At 34.4% G+C, this 16687-nt stretch overlaps 1 protein-coding gene across 4 annotated transcripts in view; it reads left to right on the forward strand.

Moving 5' to 3' along the window:
• LOC126848328 (uncharacterized) overlaps positions 1 to 16687 on the forward strand; it is a 55016-nt gene that overhangs the window by 30976 nt on the left and 7353 nt on the right. For 2 of the 4 annotated variants that reach the window (XM_050589151.1, XM_050589142.1), the window contains exons 2-11: positions 7931 to 8105; positions 10588 to 10683; positions 12450 to 12771; positions 13567 to 13649; positions 13852 to 14006; positions 14380 to 14540; positions 14648 to 14697; positions 15382 to 15513; positions 16075 to 16116; positions 16464 to 16657. In XM_050589151.1, the coding sequence (XP_050445108.1) occupies positions 7931 to 8105; positions 10588 to 10683; positions 12450 to 12771; positions 13567 to 13649; positions 13852 to 14006; positions 14380 to 14540; positions 14648 to 14697; positions 15382 to 15513; positions 16075 to 16116; positions 16464 to 16657 (1410 nt within the window). The remainder of the gene's footprint in view (positions 1 to 7930; positions 8106 to 10587; positions 10684 to 12449; positions 12772 to 13566; positions 13650 to 13851; positions 14007 to 14379; positions 14541 to 14647; positions 14698 to 15381; positions 15514 to 16074; positions 16117 to 16463; positions 16658 to 16687) is intronic. The other 2 variants (XM_050589167.1, XM_050589159.1) reach the window with 1 other exon arrangement.

The raw sequence follows: 16687 nt of genomic DNA on the forward strand, positions 1-16687 counted from the left end.
AGTTAAAAACCAGTTATCAGGAACGTTATTATACGAAGCTCGGTTTGAAACGGTTGATTTCTGAAGTCCACTCGGAGGTATTGCGAAAATTTGCGAAATCAACAAGCTCGTTGAGAATAAGTTTCCTCATTATGTGTAGCGTCGTTATGTTAATTCTTGAATTAACAAGTGCTTTTCGTAATGTTGATTCTTAATATACGACGAATCTTCTTATCCATGTTTCACATAAATATTTTTCCTGAATACTTAATACAAGATCTTCCGTTATTTCAAGGTCTTCTTTAATATTTAAAAAAGACTAAAATATACATAATGAAATTCTGTTATTTTGTAATCGTGTATGTCATTGATCTTTACGTATTTTATTATATTTTTCAAAAATATTTTTATTTTTAAGTTTATATTACTTTAATTATTCTAATTAATATTAATATCTGTTATTGTTATATTGTATTGTAAGTATTTTGATGAAGATTAAATCTTTTTAAAAATTCTCGAGGGGTCATGTTGCCATTTTTATAGAATCGTCATCGGATTGTTTTATGCCACGCATATAGCCAGCAAGAATCTCATTAATCACACACGCGGGGAAGGAATGAAAATTGTAACGCCGCCTACATAAAATTGCAAAAGTTTGCAATTGTTGACTCGATTTTGACAAACGTCTATATAAGAAGGATAGTTCTAACCAGTCAGAAAAATACTCGACCCAATTAACAATGACTTTCGCCGCTTATTATGCAAACATCACTTTATTCACTTTCCACGATTCGAATTATGTCGAAAGTTATTTCGGTAGAATCGGAAAAAAAATGTTCGAACTAGCAATCTTTAGATTCTAATTGCCTATTTGTACCTGTATAATGGGACGCGTGACGGGAGATCTAATTGAAGCAAATCTCCCTTATAATCAAGCGTCCCGCCCGGCGAGATAAGCGATCAAGTCGTTGCCCCATTTGCCCCGAAGAATATGGCTTAAAAGGACGGTGTTACGTGCGTGCGTATGATGGATGAAACCAAGTAACAATGAGATCACATAATTTCACGGAAATGCGATAATGAATGCCTTTTGAGCCGTAAATGTAGTTATTGACTGTCATGCGTCAATGCGTCAGGAGTAACGTGCTCGGATAACGTGGAATTGCGCCCCGAAGCTCTTTAAAGTGTCTCATAAGTTCTCCATCACGTGTCCCTTAATTTATCTCGTTTTACGTGATACCAAACTTGTATACCGCTACTGTTAATGGAGATCATGTCTGATCGCTCTAATCGTTTATTTGCCACAGATCGATGAATCACTTTTTGCACGCGCTGCCTGCCGACCCAGTTCATAATTGAACTGATATGGCTATATAATAAAAGATATGGAATATTACATGTTACAGATAATGATACTTGCTTGTTCCGACAAAAGATTTTTATACGCAAATAGATTTTCTTGTTTAAATAAATAGAATGGAAATACATCGAATGCAACGGAATTGAAAGATATAATATTTTCTGGCATTGTAATTATTTTAATTTCTATGCGTCGAAAATTTAATAAAATTTAATTTACAATCATATTATAAATAAATACTGTTTCTTATTATGTGAATAACGAAATATGGCAAATTTTCTAATTTTGTCAGCTCGAAATAGTCGAAAAATCTCTCTCTCTCTCTCTTTATGAACATTATTTTTTTTATATAATTACAAATTATTGTCGCATCATTGCTGCCGTCACGCACGTAATGATTTATCGATTTATGGAATAGGGCGTAGATATGTATATTGAGTGATCGCCTATATAACACGGAACGCCTTAAACTGTATAAACTGTCCGATATTATGCAAGCAGTGCTCTAGTTTCAGAGCACCGCTTCGGTATTCCAGCTCACTTTCACTCATTCACTTCGCTGACTCTTTTATCCTGTGTCAGGAGTCTCCCTCTCCTTCTCGCTCTATATTTATTTTTCCTCTTCTCTCTCTCTCTCTCTCTCTCTCTCTCTCTCTCTCTCTCTTGCACGTGTTTTGTCGTGTTTCCTTCTCTCTCCATTCGCATAACTTTCACTTCTCTCAGCTTCGCGAGTCCTTCCTTCCTCGCGTCTCTGTTATCGTACGAGCCTTAGGAAAAGCCGCGGCACTCTCCGTATGATTTGTGGAGAGCACCGTGTATATTTGTTTATACCGTATCATATCGGCCGTGCGTGCAAATCGCGTTACGAGACGGCAATTTTGCAGCACTCGTGCGTTTTAGAAGGGGAGTGTGCGTTTCCAGAACGATTTCCTGGTAGCGCTGTTTCGATGGCGGCGGTTCCGGCCCTGGATCACTCTATATAAGTGTCAAGTTGCGTAAATGCACGAGGAATTTCAGACATCGATGAATTGCATCTCGTCTAAAGTATTGCATTGAAGAATCGCCACGACAAAATAATTGATCGTGTGCAGATTAAATTTTGCAAGACTTTTTTGTCAATTATACGCAATTGCGATTATATATAGAAAGAAGTTATATATAAAAAGAAGTTTGATTTTAATATAAACAATTTATTTGGAATATAATTTATATAAGGCTTCATATCCTCGACATGAGCATTGAACAAAAAACTATATTAAGTAACAAAATAGAGATAGTATAAGGACTTGACGAACTGGTAATTAACATATCTTTTTTCTCTCTCCATATCTCTCTTGTCAGAGGATGATGTCCTCTACGTATATCTACGGTGTGCGTCTGTTTATAATTTTCCGCAAATGTATGAAACCTATAGTTTAATGTCGATTTTGAACGGCCTAGATTAGAGATTCTCAAGATATACTCTCAGTGTTTTGCCATTGTCTTTTGAAAGATAGTGATCAAATATGTTCGATGTTTCCAGCTGGATTTGAATCTGAATTTTTCGGCAGAGAGCAGACGCGCGACTTTAATATGCGGCAGAGCAGAGGCGCGATAATATGTCGCTTTCTACGTTTACATAATAAATTTTTCGATAAATAATATTTCATGTATAATATCGCTTGTGTAAAAAAATTCTTGCGAAAGAAGTTTAGCTATTTAGTGAAACGATTGCCTGCTATTTCTTTAGCACGGAGTTGCAATGTACAGTTGCGTCTGTGATTCCGCATCGCTTAATGGTGCAACATTCGGGTCTATACATTCTGTGCGCACCTTTTCGTGAAGATTATTTAAAGTCCCTTTCATACAAAAAGAGCTGCCGAAAACCACATTTTCTTACAAAACAGCAGTTGAACATTAAACGAACGTTTTGCAATTTTTCATTATAATGAGCCGGCATACTTCGTTTATTTTTCATTATTATAACGATTGGTTCATAAAACATGGCTTTCAATCCGATATCGAAAAGATGTCCTTAAAGAGAGGAAACAAATGAAAAATAATATTAATAGAAGATACTGATAAATATGCAAGATTAAAAAATAAAAAAGATGTCTTTTGATATTCATATTATATATTTGAAAATTTATAAAAATAATTATCTAAAAAATTATATACTTTCTGATCCACGATCAATATAAAAATTTTCGATACTGACATCATAAATATTTATTGATTTACAAATAAATCAAATATAATTGTAAATATAATCAATATAATGCGCGTACATGTCATCTCGCATAATCTGTAATCGATACAATTTAAAATGTGAAATATAATCGAAGGGATTAACGAAGGGTATACGTAAAATGAATAATCGGTGCATACTGATTTTGAGTTTCAGCTAAACGCAAGCGAGCATGTTAAGATAAATGTGCACTGGGCGAATGAACAGTGAATGCAAATTTTTAAACATTTACATTTTCGTTCGTTGTTTGCTTCTTTTTTGCGCCGTATAAAATATTTAATCTACATTCTCTATCACACAAATTATCTATTGCACAAATTTTTTTTTTTTTATGTATCGCTGAGAAAAATTCTGTTCGTTTACATCTTTCAAAACAGCAAATATTTGTATTTGCTATTCATACATTGTTCGTTGTCAGTGTATACCTTACTTTCAGGTATTTAATGACCGTAAAAGATCACAATACGCACTTTTCATCGTTTTAACAATCGCGACGCATCGTTTAAGAGTTTTTAGGCCAATATGGGTATCCATGCCAGGCGTTTCACTTGACATTTAATCTTTTGTATGCCGGATGCAATGTTCATCTATCGTGGTGCATTATTCGCGTCAGGCATCTTTGTACAACGTATTATTTGCAGACGATGTAAATGATGTTCTGCGACGCACTAGAATGTCATCAGCTGTAGAAATACTCGACTGCATTATATTTCGCAGGTAATTTTATGTCAAATGTCAGCCGCGTAATGGAAGATTACGTTACCATGTACGTGTGATTTTTTTTCTAATATAAATTGGAATATACGTATACTTTAAAGAAAGGAAGGACAATTCAAAAAAAAATTGTTAAATTCTACACTATGTTCGAATTAATATAAATATAGAAGCTCAACACTTTTAAAAATGTTTTTGAAAATAATGATTATTACAAATTAGATATATAAATTATATAATATAATAATTTAATGATCACAAATGTTAATTTAATATTATAGAGATTTTTGAAGTAGACAGATATGTAGAAATGTCGATATTATGGGACATTGGTTTTATTAACAAATAAATATTTAAAATGTTGTACATAAAATATTTATGCGGTCTTTATTGCATTCCTCGTAACGAAACGTGTCAATTCTGCTTTGGGTGAGTAAAAAGCGATTGGAAGCGAGATTTTGGATCATTCCGGGGCGACCTTGTGGATGAGATTGTCAAGGTTAATGAATGAAAGATTTCGAGATCAAGCGCCGCGTTGATGATTGAGAAAGAAAGAGAGAGGAAGAGCAGATCACAGCTCTCGAAATTGATTCCACGACGTCAATTATCGCACACGTCCTTCTACATCCGGTACGATCGAGGACGTTTGTATCCCGCGCGTTCAAATCTATCTCTTTCCTTCGATCCGACAATTCCCGGCGACCTTCGCGACCGAATAACTTCGGCCACCCGATACTTGCAATGCCATCAGGAAGACAGTAATTATACGGATGCACATGCATTGCACTCGCGTGCTTTTCTGTCATACAATTTTACCTAAAAACAATGCACTCGAAATAGCTTATATTTATGTAGATAAAAACTTTGATAAACGCACATTTTCTCGCACGAAGAAATAAATTGTCTAAGAGTAAAAACACACAGCTATCTCATTCTTCAACTTTTCATATATAAAAGTCATAGATGCATTCGCTCACGCTGTATAACTTGTCGTCATTATATACCTATCTACCGGGTATCAAGAATTAACAGGATAATTAATTTTCTCGTAGCCTATTCCGGTTACGCGCGCGTGCTTAATTATAGCTGCATTCTTTAGAAACCAATCTCAGCATTTACGATCTCTCCTTCCCAGCGCGATTGATAGTTCTCTTTCTCCATTTCCCATTCTAGTTACCTAATTTTAATCGCCGTTACGATAGCACGCTCGCACGCGTATCGGATGAATTCGTTATTGCTCGTCGTTAAATACATATACCATGTTTGACGATAATTATATAATTCGGTTTCGTCGTGCTCTCCGTATGGGAAACAAACGACCATTTAAAACACGTCGGTAGACATGGCTGAGCACCCACGCGTGTAGCCTAACATTTATATGTGCGTAATCCGCGTTTGCAATGTGTGCAAACTAGATTTCTGGAAAGAGCGAAACCGTCGACCATAACGATAGTTGCATTCTTATGAAGAAAAATGTTTAAATTCACATACCAATTTATCTTTGGGCTGAAAATATGAAAACGGAAATGAAACAGATTCAACAATTTTGTGCGTAAAATAATGTAATGTTATGAAATAAAATTAATAATACTAATATAATATATATTAGTTAAAGAAATTATAAAAAAGCTTTAAATTTCAAGAATTTCAAAATACACAAGTCAATGATTTAGCGTACAAACATGCATCAAATGCGCAAATTATTGTTTTCTGATAAATGAACCAAACTTATATCAGCTCTGTTAAAGTGCAGCATTCGATCATTGAAAAATAGAATGAGACATATCAGTTTAGAAGATCCGTATGTCGGTTTTGGAACTCTTTCTTTTATAGCGTTCATATTACGTAACAAAAATCCATTGTTCCCATTCATGTCTCATCGAGATATCGGAAAACGCGAATACGCGTGCCCATCTTCCAATGTTGCCTCAGCGTTTTCGCAATTTCATCTCTCGCTCTTCATCTTTGTTGTATTAATTTTCGCTTTGTCCATTTACATTCGCGACTGAAAGGTCGAATAAGCTCGGCGAACATTCCCGGGGTGCGTCAATATCGATCCTTCGGAAATGATGATTGCACGCTCTCATTAAACCGCAATTACGTCGGCTTCCAGAAGCGCTTATTAATCAGCCGGCTCTATAATCAGCGGGGAAACCTCGTCGCGAAAGAGACTTCCTCTTGCGAGAGGTCTTGATTGCGAAGTCCGAGGAATGCGAGAGAGATGAGCGCCGTTTTTCTCGTGCGTGTCTCCTACGTTGCGCGTTCGGCAAATTAAATGCCTCGGTATTGTTGCGGCTTTTCCACGCGCGACGCACGTTTATGCATTTTCTACTTTACTCGATCTTGAAGATTTTCGTAAGAGATCTTTGTAAAAGCGTTTCTCGCAAGTAGCGCGTTTGCGTAAACACGAACATTAGAATAGCCGCGACTCGAGCTCGAGTTCGGACGAGAGTGAGTGTGCGTGAGAGCGCAAGGTCGACCAAAAATCCGGTTACTTTTCCATTGCACAATTCGCCACCGTTGCATTTATCGCATATCGTATATATCGTTTCAACGCGCGAATGAGCGACAGGCAGTGCGCGATGATATACAGCAGGCAATCATGTGTACCCGCGCTCGAGACTGAAAATGTTTACGACATTTCGACAACTCAACTCGTCTCGGTAGACTCGACATCGGAGAATAAATAGATTGCATAGTTATAATTTACAGACTTATAATCATTGTTTTGACAGACTTGGTCCTTTTAATTAATAAATTTCTATTTATACTGAGTTTCTAGATAAACTTATTGGCCCGTACATAATGCAGAGAGAGCTTATTTCTTAAATAGGGATCGCAATTATGGGTCAAATAAAAGGAGAATATGTTAAATATTGTGTATTTTTGAAAAAGTATATTTGATTATTAATGTCATACCATTTTCAATTTGCATGTTAAAGCATTGCTGATCTAAAGAAAATAAAAAATTTTTGCAAATTGAGAAATGGAAAAATAACTTTAGAAAATTTATTTTAATAATTTTATATACTTAAATATTATGTTATCACATGAAAAAGAAAAAGAAAAATAATTTTTTAACGAAATAATTATATTTTACTATTAGTGAATTTTATTAAAAATCTTGTATACTTTAAATTCTTTATTCAAAAGATTATATATATAAGAGTTTATTGTGCAAGATAGTTTGATAAGGAACAACGAGATAATCTTTGTCAATCTTAAAGTCATTATCGATTTTATATATCTGTAAGGAGCCCGTTAATCCGTTCTGCTTCTACGACTTTCTTTGTTTTACCATTTCGCAATGCGGGCTGCATAAAAAATATATTTCGTAATTTCATAGAGATCTAGGACCGGATAGTTTAAACAGGAAATCACATAAGCTCCGATAGGATCAAACGCATGTCCAATCCAAAGTATGTAATCGAATAGAAAGCCACGAGAGACACAAATTTTAATCCGACGATAATTTTGGATTTATATTTCGGGAGAAGAAGAGCGCGATTTTAGTTTCTTATATAATAATACGAACTAATTAAATTGTGATTTAAGAATTAATTAATTAAGAGATATATGTTTTAAATTTTAAACTAAAATATATTAAAATATATTTTAAACTAAAATATATTTTTTATTTTGTATTTCAGGATGCCAACGGAATACTCCGAGAAGTGCAAGGGCTAGTAGAAATGAGGCAGCTCTAGATTTCGAATGCCCTGAAGAATTTGGATACTATCCTCATCCGCGCGATTGCACGCAATATTATGTATGTGTTTTCGGTGGTGCCTTGCTGGAGTCTTGTACGGGAGGTCTTATGTACAGGTGCGAGATAGAAAAAAATTATGATTCTTAAGAAAAATACGACAATAATACATTTAAATATTTTTTAGAATTAATTAAATAGAATTTTTTTTAACATAGAGAATTTGAATTCTTTGCTTATTGATATTCTGAATCTTGAAAGCAATCATAGAAAATTACGATTTTAGAAAAAAAAAAATATTGTTTTAATATTTTATTGCAAAAGATTACTGTTTTGAAATTTACATTTGTCTTGTCGAAATATTAAAAATTTTATCTAAACATTTATTCCCCACCAACACACGATTCACATATGTGAATGTGCATTTTACATTTGCTTATTATAGAATTTTATTGTAAAATTTTTTGTGTGAATTCAATACTATAGATAAGATACATGAAAAAAAAAACTCGTGCTTTGTCATTGTCAAAATATGATTCGTAATTTGCTTTATAAAATCGCAATGCATACGTAACGTAACAATTTCAACGATCAAGCTCGTCCAGGTTCTCAGATTACATACTAGATAATAGAAGATGAAAGGAATTCTTCTGCTCGTTACGGAGTTTCTGCCAAGCAGGCATATAATTGCGCGAGGTTGACGACCGCGTTTAGACTATCATCATGAAGCGGTAGATACACTCTGAGGAAAAAAAAAAAAACGTGGAAACGCGCTCGCGGACCGATCAGCTAATATGGCTACGAATTACCGAATCTCGGTGAAATTAAGCTTAGATTGGTTGAATCGAGATTATGCGCGCATTGTTGAACAGCAATAGACACAGACAGCCGGATGCGCCTACTCGTCCCGCGCTCCCAGAGCCGCATTACGTTGATTCGTGAGAGATTTCTGCGCCGTGCAAACGAAATCACGCTTTCCCGTGAACTCGCGATTGCGGACTCCGTAAAAATCTGCAAACATATTCCTTGAGATACTTATTTTAAAAATGCACGAGATAGTTTGACATCTCGATACATGTGAAAGATTTGATGTTTTTATAATTTAGCAATATTGTATGAAAGCTGGGATCTCAAAATCAACTGATAACTATCATCTGAATGTTTCTTATAATGATGTAAATAAGTCAAGCAAAATCGAGTATAATGTTGTAGAGAAAAAGTTCTATGAAAATTGTGTGACAAATTTCATGTACGCAAAAAAACTGAATTTTATTTGCGAAAATTGTCTTTAGATAGTTTTATTTATTTATATATCAATATTTTTATTTTATTTTGAAAATTATCTTATTTTTTTTTTTAAATTGTTATTTATTTCAGCATTATACAAAATGTCTGAACTTCTCATAATATAATAACACACTAAAGAGAGGAATTTATCTTTACGAGTATCAAGAAAATTACCTTTGTTTATATTTTACAATCTCCATTTTTTTATATTTATAAAATAAAGATTTAAAAACATCCTTTCTAATTTTTGAAACATTAAGCTACTAGTAATCTAGATTATTTTTAATTTTATTATTTTATTTATAATTATTTTTATATTATATTTTATTTATAATTATTATTATTTAATTATTTTTCTGTCCCTAAATTATCTTATTCTCCAAAGAATTTGAATACATAATAGAGTAATCGACAGCATGCCAAAAAGTAACAACTCTTCGCGGATACTTAAGATTCGTTTTGATTGTATAAACAGCGCGAACAGATACGATCCTGGATTACTTTCAATTTGCCGTCTGGATTTGCACGGTAAAAGGGGATCATGTGTATGCATGATGTGTGTATATGTATGCGTGTATTTATGCAAGCATATAATCCTAGTGGAAAAAAATCGATCAGCCAAGCCAACCACACCTTCGTCCCGATACGTGCGAGTGACAAGCTGGTCGAGATAACCCAAGGTGCTTAATGGTAACGTGATATCCAAGTACGGCTATAAAGATCGTGACAGCGGTTTTACAGGAGCGACGCCGAATACGGTTTTCGATGATAAACGTGTTTGTCCGGAATTCGCGGGAACGTTCTGATCTATGATGTCGAATTGCATAAATCCGTCCGACTGTTCGGACATTTTATCACTTAATTAAACGATTGCCGTCCAACGAAAAGCTTAGCAAGAAAGCGATAATTAAAAATTGATTTTTTCCGAACGCATCGCGTTATATAATCTCAATACTGTTTATATCTTGAACGATCCCAAAAATATCTTTTGTGATCATCCGATTATAATCCGGAAGCGCAACAGCTTCGCGCGCTTATTATGCATTTATTCACGGTGAGCACTTAATCGACACGACAGGTAGCGGAAAAAACGCCGGCGTAAAAGATAATTCGCTTAATCGAGGAAAAGGTGTCAAATTACATAAAAAGTGACGCTGCAAAACATTAGCGAAATTGGAAATGACACGTCTTATGTCGCGCAAATGTAATTTTAATGACATGACAATCGTGAGAAATTGTGTAAGACCTTTAATAAGACGTGTTCATAAGTAATCAATATTAAGAACAAAAAAAAATTTGTTTGCCTTCTTCCAGTCATGACTTGCAAACGTGCGATTGGCCGCGAAATGTAGGCTGCCCGGGAGGAGACTCGTCTAACAAGGAGGCTGAGGAGGATCCTCTATTGGAGAGGTGAGTTTTGTCCGATCCTACCTTTCGATACTTCATGGAATACCTTAGAAAGTACTTGCGACAAAAGTCGTAAACTTCGTAATTTTCAAACTGCGCATCAACACATTAGATTCCGCATCTCGATCAAACATCGAATCTGCATTAATATATTTGCATTTTATTTTAAAATTGATTTTACAATCTACCGGTAATACTATTACGAATGCATAAGAAATATGAGAATATCGTGTATTTACGTACAAGAGCGACATAGTAGTGCCGCATTCCGTGGATGAGATTTCATTTTCGACGCGATTGCGGAACAATCGCGCGCCACGTGTACACCCACCCACGCTCACGACAACCGATGGGAGAAAAAGGCGAGAGTGAGAGAGAGAGAGAGAAATAGCGCGAGCGCGGTCGATTAAGGCGACTGGATTGCGACTCGTACGGATTGAGACTCGCAAAAAAGCCGTTAGTTTCGACAGAACGAGCTCGCGGTCGTGTTTTCTCGGCTCCGAATAAGCATCACTCGCGGGCACTCGACGTTAGAAAAAAAAAAAAAATATCTACAACGTTTACGCGTCAGTAAAACATATGTTCGAACGCGACGAGCTGGTTGCGTAGAGGCCACTTCTCGTTCCGCCTGCAGATTCTCGCGGGATTTGCTTTCCCCGTTTCGATTATCATTAATCTCCAACGCAGATTACTTTAACTTAAGATATAATTGCTACTTTTACAGAAAAAAATCCTTGAGTTTGTCTGCGAGAGACCATTATTCTGTTCAGAAAATAATACGATAAAAAGCACTACTGTATTATTTTCGCACAATAATCCGTGATTGATCATCGTTAAATTAAAATGACGTATATGAATATTTAAGAAAGTATATAATATATTCGTAACACATCGTCGAGATATTCTTATTATACTTCCACAAACATTGCGAGAGAAGCTAACATGCAGGAATAGCGAGAGAGATGAAGCGAATGTGCAATTGCACATGTTAGGATTAATTCCTTTTTCTCCGTTACGTGTGTAAATAAAAGTACGGTCAATTTGTATGAGAATGAGTCTCTTTGTGCAACATAGCGGCGCAGCGCCGCGAAGTTATATAAATCCAAAGTTGGACAATTTCTCGCCTGGGTATTCATTAATCTATTGTATACGAGTAATCGGGAAAGAATTTCTCATCCGTCTGCGCTTCATCTCGAATTCCGGGTGTCCTTGCCATTTAAAAAGAAAACTTCAGCAAGAGACAATTTCTGAGTATCATGTATGTAATTGCCGATGTACGACATCTTTCTCCTTGCGAGGATTTTTAACGAAAAGGACGTTTCACCGTTAGTTTCGAAACGACGCGACGTAGAAATGAAAGCAGATACATACTTATATATTCTGCGATCATTTCTTCCCCTCACTTGGGAATATTTATTATTGTCTTCTCTCTCTTCTGTTAGGTTTCTATGCAACTCTTGTACGAAGATATATGAATCTCGCTTATCATGCATTATATTCTATGTTAAATTAAACATTCGTTGAATTTAATAAATAAACATCAGGACAACAAACGTCATTAAATATTTTGTTTGCGCAAACAATCTATCACTAAACATATTGAATATATATTAAAAGATATTTAATTATATATTCAGATTATTAGATATTTAATTATTTAGATATTTAACTTTATTATTTAATTTTACACTTGTTTTTTGAAAGAGACATATTTTTTTTTTCTTACGATCAAATCGATCACTTTCAAAATCGAATTGTCGCGGTCGTAGATCCGCGAAAATCGAAACTTTGCAGGATCAACAGCAGCAACAACGACAGCAGCAGCAACAATTACGAGACCAACAACAACGAGAGCAGCAACAACGGCCGAGGCAGCCGATCGCGATTTCGAGTACGTCGCCGCCAGTCTCACAGATCACCGAGAGGCAATTGAGACAGCGTCAGCACTCCAGGACGAATTATCATGAGGACGAGTATGGTCCTGCGTCGGAGTTCGAGAACGATCGGCAGCAACGAGTATACCGGGGACAACCTTCGACAATCGGTCAAGTGCAACGCGACCGCGATGGTCTCCGCCGGAATATAATCTCGGTGAGTCCCGGTATAAAATATTGGCTCATTTGTTAGAATATTTGTTACACTTTTTACGAAATAATGAGTAGAATGGTTTGACCTTCCCTTATCTTTATCTTAAACAAGTGAAGTTTGCGCCTATAACGTTCTATCGCATATTTTTTTAAATGGAATTATGCATTCATATTAATCAAATTTATTTAATCTGTAATAAATGTGTAATAAATTAAGATAATGTCATCAAAAGAATGCAAATATTTTTTTCAAATATTTTATATTGTATATCATGATTAGAGAGAGAAAAATCTATTTTGCGTAAAGAAATCATTTGATTTATGTAAACAATACCGATCACAATAATGTTTCATAAAAATTGTGCGTGATATAAAAGTTTTATTGCACTACATGTTTTTATAACTTTGAAAATTTAATTTGACATTTTAAAATAAAAACCTCTAAGGAAACCTCTGAAATAATTACAATAATATTTTAAGATCTATTTTATATACAATATTTTAAGAAATAATGCATGATATAATTTGTGTAATAATTATAAATAATTAAATAAGAATAATTAAACAATTTCGATAATGCATGTATTTTTCTTAATGCTGTTATATGTAATAAGGACGCATAAACAGTTTTACGAGTAACATCGAGAATTCCTTAGCCTGTAGAAAGTCTCATTAAATAGGAAATAATAAACTCGTCCTTTTAATGTTGAAATAAACTTAATTAATTAGCAATGAATATGACAATTCAATGAAACTCCAAGGTGACCATTGAGATTGATGTGTCACGTGTATGTTTCAGGAGAGAGAGAAGGATAGCCTGGTGAACGCACGTGCCCAAGCCGAGACTCATTATAGGTTGGTAACAAAATCATTCTTGAGAAGGTAGTGTTTGTCGCTCTTGCCGATGAGGCAAGACTTTTAATTTGACCATGATTTCTCCTCGAAAACTTTTCTTCTATGCTAGCGCAATAATCATACCTTTGCTTTGATTAAAATTTTTTATAATGACATAAGCTAAGGATACTTTTATAAGCTAAGGATCGTGTGAAAATTATTGTGATTTTTTATATTTTTTATGTTTCAGAACCTCCGTTCCAACCTCTGAATCGCCAAGACTTGCCAAAACTCTGGCCTCAACTGTCGCGCCGGTCCTATCCAAGGCTTACTATAGCGATCCAGATCAAAGTTATCCATATTATACAATTTATGATGACGATGTTTCTATTTACAAGGATGACGGTAAGCAGTAAAACTTATACGATTATCAAATTTTTCGTATATTCCTGTTTTAGTTATTTTTGAAATATTTCTTCACATTCTCATGATAATAACTTACAATAGTTTATTTGTTATATACTTTTTCAAGTATTTGATTGCATTTGAAAAATATGTATTAAATAAAATCTCCAACCCTATATATACTTTAGTTTGCGTTTAATTTTTTAAAATTTGTTAATTAATCTTATTTTATTGAAAATATATTAAATATGTAAAATATTAAAAAGTTTATAATGTTAAAATATCGAAAGATAATAATAATAAGCAGAGTTTATTTTAATTTTGCATTTATTAATTATTACAACCTGTAATAATTTTATATCACTTTATATAGATTACAATCAATATACCATTAATCAATCGGTGCCGGTGCAGCAACCAAATGTAAAAATTAGCGAAGTCAACACAAAGCAATACCAGAAACCGAAAAAAGTCTCCGTGAACGAGGCGGATAAGTACAATCTTAATCAAGATTACGATATCTATGAAAATCAGGTATGAAGAAATATTTCACGCAGCAAAAATTTGAATGAAATTGACAAAGTATTTCGTTCTCTATTCTAGAAAAAATATTTTAAAATGGTTTTCGTTTTATCTTTCAGGCTCAGCTCAATAAAAACAAGTTCCGTATATCCGACGGTCAACAATTCAGGTAAGAAAGTTTTTTTCAGTTAATCGATTGTTCTTTGCAATTACTCGGTGATCAATTAAATTATGAAAGGACTAAATGTCTACTTCGCATTTAGAATAATAATAATTTTCGATAATTATTTTATCCTGTAATAAGTATTTATATAATAATTGGTTTTAAAGATGTAAGTAAGTATTGTTTTTATCAATGGAAAATTATCGCTTAATTATCTCAAATCTGAATTAATTTTTATTATTCTAATAATTTTAATATTATAATATAACAACACTTATATATATATATATATATATATATATATATATATATATATATATATTATTTTTAATGATTATTTGGCAAATTCTTTCAATATAATTCTTTCTTGAACTTTTCATATTACTTTAATAAATTATAAATAATATTCTCTCATGTTGCATTTTATTGCGTCGTTGCTAATGGATGTATTTTCCTCACCATGATTTATCATCTAAATATACCGACTTTCATACGCTCGAGCTAATCATCATTAAAAATAGTCGCCGTGCGAGTATAAAGTTCAATTCAAGACTTCGCTTATCTCGCTTATCTTAATCTTTTCTTTATTTGCGTGAATCCGGGTATAAAGACAAAAATTACACCACAGTTGTATTGAAAAGAGAAATCCATACAATTTTATGTGATTTTATTAATTTATTTACGATGCAGGACAAATCAGCTCAGCCATCCCGTAGTCCATGTAACAACTCCGAATGTCATCGTCGATACCTTCATACCGCTAACTACGAGCACGCAAACTCCCAGCACGACCAGCAGACCTTACACCGTCAATGCGCCGAGGTACAATTTTAATTATTTCTCTACGCTTTTAATTAATACCCCGCAATAAAAATTAATGATATATATCAAAAATGAAAGAATTAAAAAGCGTTTAGTCGAATATTTGTATAGTAGACCTTTTTGGCCTATTTTTTTAGATATAAAATATGGATAATCTCTTCATTATAATTTAAAATAAATTGAATGAATGAGTTGATGAAAACGAGTACAATCTATTTTTGTCTGAACTAACTTTTATTTCTTCTACGAAGCGGTTTTATCAGCGATTGCTCAGCATATTGAAAATTCTCTTTCGTACGATTTTCGGACGAGCGGAGAAAGAGAACTTTCATTTTGTCGTTAGATGAAAGATTTGTGCGCATGGCGCAAAACGTGAGAAGAACGGCCCTGTCCCGATTTCCGTCGGCCGAGACCCGATTTCGCCGGCAAAACGACGTCCCTCGTTCGCTTACGCGCTTTCTCTGCCACGTAGTTTAAACGCACAATTTTCTTCATCCACGCGCAGCCGGAAATCCTTCGGATCTTATCTTATGCTCCAATTTTGCTTCTCTTCTTTTCCAGCCGAGGTCGACCGCAGCAGATCCATCGGGGCACGGCACCGCCGTAAGTTCATTATCGAATCACTTTCTTCAACGAAGCAACAATCTAGCTGATGTACGATACCACTAATACAGTTCTGCGAACGTTCTGCGATGAGACACGATACTGCGAGACTATTTGCTTTCAATGATTTTTCCCAGAACGTGAAATTTGATAAAAACTCGTTGAGATTGATTTTGATAAACGTACTGCGCTTTTTGTCGAATTTAGCGTACATAAATTTATTGATTGTATTGGAAATAAAAATAACAAATAATACCTATTTAATAATTTAAACAAATAATTAAATTAGAAAGAATTAATTATTATATTACTTGTTAATTGTTTTGTGAAACATTTAATGTTTTCAGACGATCGCGACCTACCTTGAAACCGTCCACCGAAATAGTTTCGAAGGCGCAGGAGTTCGTTGACATTTACAGGCATCCACCGTCGAGACCGGCGACGATTTATCCGACGCCTCAAGTAGACAAACCTGCGGCAAAGTGTCGCAAGGATGTCTGCTTACTTCCAGATTGTAACTGCGGAGGCTCCGATATCCCAGGTAATTAAGCGCCATAATGACAATCGGATT

This window comes from Cataglyphis hispanica, chromosome 1, assembly GCF_021464435.1.
Source record: "Cataglyphis hispanica isolate Lineage 1 chromosome 1, ULB_Chis1_1.0, whole genome shotgun sequence".
Classification (NCBI taxonomy): Eukaryota; Metazoa; Arthropoda; class Insecta; order Hymenoptera; family Formicidae; genus Cataglyphis; species Cataglyphis hispanica.